The sequence below is a fragment of the Penaeus japonicus genome, unplaced genomic scaffold (assembly GCF_977035675.1).
Source record: "Penaeus japonicus unplaced genomic scaffold, GWHDUDI00000001_assembly GWHDUDI00000029, whole genome shotgun sequence".
In the NCBI taxonomy this organism is placed as follows: Eukaryota; Metazoa; Arthropoda; class Malacostraca; order Decapoda; family Penaeidae; genus Penaeus; species Penaeus japonicus.
This window is the reverse complement of record NW_028234431.1, coordinates 13,614,388-13,619,387: the sequence shown is the minus strand read 5'-3', so window position 1 is coordinate 13,619,387 and position 5,000 is coordinate 13,614,388. Positions and strand designations below refer to the sequence as shown.

Genomic DNA, 5,000 nt, shown 5'->3' with positions numbered 1-5,000 from the left:
CTAGGCCTTTATTATATCCTGTAAAACATACTTTATAAACTTGGTTTTGCATGAAATTTTATGTCAAGACACAGAAATTTGGTGAAATTAGATTACTTGTCTTGTTAGTGCTCAAATTCCGAAGTATGATATATCCAGACAAAATCTTGTCTGTGCAATATATATATATATATATATATATATATATATATATATATATATATATATATATATATATATATATATATATATATAATATATATATTATATTATATAATATATATATATATATATATATATATATATATATATATATATATATATATATATATATATACATATATATGTATATATATATTTAGACAGTGCCACTCTGTCTGCTCATAATTGTCTCTGTCCTGCCATACACGGAAAAGTGATACTAATTTATAATGTAATTAAATCAAAGGAACTTTGTGACTGATATTTCTCTGACAAATTGGAAAAGCAAAAAGTTTTTGTAGCGTAGAAATGCAATACTTGCAGCTTTTTTGGCCTTCATCCTTCACTGATAAACCATAGACTGATGCTTGTTAGTTTTACTGGATATGCACTTGTTAGAAAAAGAGCCATCTAATGTTAGAAATAATTCATAGACATTCAGTTTGTTTGTATTGTCTATCTCATGATAGACATCTGTAAAGTGACAGTCCAATCATAAGGAAGATTTCATGTTGCTTATTGTTCAAGGCTTTACAAAGTTTGACTGTTCATGGCAGTTCATATTGTGATGACAAATGAGGAATGACCATGGATACCACGCCATGTATGTCTTGCCACCCCAAGGTATTGGGTTAATTGACTCCAAGATGACTAAGTGCAGGAGGTCTAAGTTTTGAGTGTTATTTTTCTCTTACCACCAAAGAATTTGGTTGACCTATGGGGAATTGGGGATTGAAGAGGAGTGGAGAAATTAAAACCCCTTTTATCAGAATACTGACAAAAGTTGTCCAAAAAGTTGGTAGAAACCAAACAATCCCTCCTAACACTTCCAGGGAGCAAGTCCCTAGACACCTTCCCCTGTGCTAGCCCCAGGACCCCCCTTCTCCTGGGGTATTCCTTACTGGGGACAAGCCCTTGGACCCCTTTCCTATGGGGTGTTCCCTACTATTTCCATAAATTTGTTGTAATTAAAATGTAAAAAAAATCATCAAATGTATAGGAATGCTAAATATATTATAAGGACTCCAAGAAGTAGTATAAGTAGTATTAGAAATCTAAAAATATTCATCAAATGAATAGGAATGCAAAGTACGTTGAAAGGACTTCAATAAATGTAAAAATACCATTATTTAACCCATTGATCGTGGTATTAAATAAATATTTGTGCAGTAGGATGGCTGGTTTACATGTCTGGCATGGTGCCATCCGCGTCTATGACCGACTCTGCCTTTGCAGCAAATCATGCCATCCGCTGCTAATGGGTTAAGGGATGTTTAACTGGTTGCTAGTTTACTGGGGATGTGCAACACCACCTGTTACCTTCCCAGGAAACTTACAGCATTCTTTACATTTGAGATGGTTTGAGATACTGAGGTCTGTTTTATTCCGGTTGATTAAGTATTTAAACCTAATTTACACTGCATCCATGGATGTCATCACATTTCTGTTAACTTTTCTGACATCCACAAATAATAGTCTTTAACCCATTCACAACGGGACGTATTTTCGCCTACTCCCACTAACACCGGGAAGATAACAAGCGTGCAACACTTCGTGCCGAGGTGTTTTCTTGCTGCACGGGGCCACGCTGATCCTCTCAGTGCATTTTTCACCCACCCTATTCTTACGGTTTTCATGAATGCGTCTACAATGTAAAGGCATGTAAAAATATTGCCATGTTCAGAAGAGTTATTTTAGTCGAAAAACATGTTACAGTAATGCCTTTTTAGTTTTATTTGATTGATCTTTGCCTGTATTCTTCACTTCTATGTGAAAATACCAAAGGAAAGTGGAAACAATCTCTTAGTGCATCATCAAAAAACATGTTTTCTACTTTTTATTTTTTTTACCAAAACGAAAAGAAGAACAATATGAATGATCATACACATACATATGAGTATGTACATATTACGTGACTTGACGTGATATCACGGGTAATCAACAAATTAGAAGTAGTATTGCATTAGTAATTTTTTACTTTATTTTATTTCTTGGCCAAACACATTTGATTTTACAATAATTTTTCAACTCAGATCTTTTTATTCAACCAATCAAGAAGCAGAAATTACCATGATATCAATATCATGTAGTTTTCTGTGACATCCTTTTATTCAACGTTATATCTCATTTTATGACACTCAACCACCTAAACTAAAGTAACAGAGTCTTCGAAATTATGTAAAATGGTTATATTGCTGACGTCTCAGCACGTCACTACTGGCTTTCTGGGACTCGGCCAGAAAATGCACCACATCTCAGGACGTCTCCCGGGTCTGGGGATATTTTTCGACTGTGATAGCAAGTCAACCAGCGTGAATGGATTAAATATGAATCTGAAATATGATAATGCATTTTTTCATAGATCACTGTCTCGGGAATTTATTTTTTAATTGATACAACTTCATATTCACCTTATTATCATATTGCAGAAAACTCGTGGTCGTGGCATACATGGAGGCAAGACACATGGAGCAGGAAGCAAGGGCTCAGGGCAGAGGCAAAATTTCATGAGGCTCGGTTATGAGACAGGGAACAATCCTTTCTATCTCCGTTTTCCATGTCAAAACTACTATAAGGGACATCAGTAAGTATTTACCCATCCAGGTTTCAAGTTTCACCTCATTTATGGATTTCCTTGTTTCAGAGGAAATCTATTTTGGTAAGCCTTGCCGTATCTTGTATATTTATGATTTCACAGTTTATAGAATACTTGAAAGTTATTTTCATCAAAGATTTTTTTCCTTTCTTAACCTGTTAACCCATTGCAGACGGAGATAAATTTGCTTGCCCAGCCTCCAGGATAGGTTTTATTTTAGAGAGAGACCGCTTGAAGCAATATAATTTGAATCGTCCCACTCTCTTTCAGTCATTCATTTTAAAACTAGAGTGGTTTTTGTGTTCTATTTTTTTGTGTGTTTTATTGAGTTTAAAGACTTATATGTGCCATATGACAGGCTCTATCAGTGCTGCAGTTGACTAAAATTGTGGTATATTATCCATATTAGCTCATTATTTTCTTTATACTCAATGTGATGGAAGTATTGCTGTTTTATGGGAGGACAAAAGGCAACTGTCATGAACGAATACGAAACATATAACCACCTACAATATAGATAACAAGAAGAGGTAGGGAAGAGGAATGAAACCTGTGCTTGTGACTGTGAGTGCCACAGTGAAAGGCATCCATATTGGCACAGGAGCACATTTTAGACACTGGGTATGGATTGAGTCACCTTCCTCTTCTCGTTCTGCCTGCACATCCTTCATCGGCGGTACTTTAGAGCAAGGGTTCATCGACTTGTGTGTGCCATCACTCTATAGAGACAGTGCTTACTAGAGACTGTGGATGGGTGCCATTCAAGGCTCTCTCTCCTGCTGGTGCTAGGAAAAAGTGGTGCCATCTAGGTTTTGGATGTTAAGCTAGCACGATATTACGGTAATTATAGTAATTATGACTGCAGTAGCCATCATCACTCATTCCTTTTTCATAGCAAAATAAAATAGCACAGTGATCCAAAATCCCCGAACGTCATGTACGTCATGACGCCCGTCGTCAGGCCAAAGCTCCTACGTCATGTATGTCATGACACCCGTACGCAATGGGTTAATGACGGGTGATGTGTTTTTTCATCATACATGACGCAGGAGCTCTTACCTGACAATGGGTGTCATGACGTTCGGGGATTTTGGATCACTATGTTATTTTATTGTGCTGAGTAATGAGTGAGTGATGTTGACAATTGCAGTCATAAGTATTATAACTGCCATAATATTAAGCAAAATGGGTTTCAACTCACATCCAAAACCTAGATGGCACAACTTTCTTCTAGCACCAGCAGGAGAGAGAGCCTTGAATGGCACCTATCTACAGTCTCTAGCAATCACTATCTCTATAGAGCAATGGCACATAGTAGATTTCATGCCGACCTCTTGCTCTAATGTACCGCAGATGAAAGATGGGCAGGCAGAACGAGAGGAGGAAGGTGACTCACACCATACCTAATGCCTACAATGTACCCCTGTGCTAGTGGGATGCCTTTTATTGTGGCACTCACTGTCAAAAGCACAAGTTGAGTATAAAGGAAAATGTGAGTTGATATGAACCCTGAACTACAATTTTAGTCAAATGCAGAATTGATAGAGCCTGTGATATGACAGATATGTCCCTAAAAACAATAAAACACACAAAAAAACAAAACACAAAAATGGCTCTAGCTCTACAATGAGTGACTAAAGGGGAATGGGAAAAATCAAGGCATGTTGCTGAAGCTGCCTCGCTCAGAAATAAAATCCATCCTGGAGCCTGGGTAAGCAAATCTATCCCCCGACGGCAACAGGTTAAAAGTAATGTAAGACAGAACATTGTAAGGAAAAAAGACCCAAAGAAGTTCTTTTGAGCTTAGTGGTTTCCAGTTTTTAGACTTCATACTAAAGAACAAAATTAAAGAGACGTAGATGTGGTCCATAAGTTTTCCTGAGTTAATTTGTTTCTCTACAGTCTGAAGTTGTCCTATAAGATATTATGCATGGGAAAGCTGCAAATGCTTGTGGATACAAATCGCCTGAGGACAGACATCCCTGTTGATCTGACTCAACTAGTTGCCACAGGCTTTTTTACAGTCAATCCAGAGGAGAAAGAAGGAGGAATCATGCTAGAAGATGATGTAAGTATATATTACCATTTTAGATTTAGAGAATTTCTGTTCCTTGAAATGAAAAAAAATATTGCAAAAGACATGTTCAGATAATCCTCACTTTTGAATGAGATTTAGGTCCTATACTTTGATAAACTCTGGAGTAATTTAGTCCCATTTTGTCTT

The 5,000-nt window shown here is 36.8% G+C and overlaps 1 protein-coding gene across 1 annotated transcript in view; it reads left to right on the top strand.

The window, feature by feature from the left end:
* The window catches only part of mRpL15 (mitochondrial ribosomal protein L15), a 6,657-nt gene that overhangs the window by 293 nt on the left and 1,364 nt on the right, over positions 1-5,000 (top strand). Inside the window, exons 2-3 of the mRNA XM_043018746.2 lie at positions 2,610-2,764; positions 4,679-4,844. Of these exons, the coding sequence (XP_042874680.2) occupies positions 2,610-2,764; positions 4,679-4,844 (321 nt within the window). The remainder of the gene's footprint in view (positions 1-2,609; positions 2,765-4,678; positions 4,845-5,000) is intronic.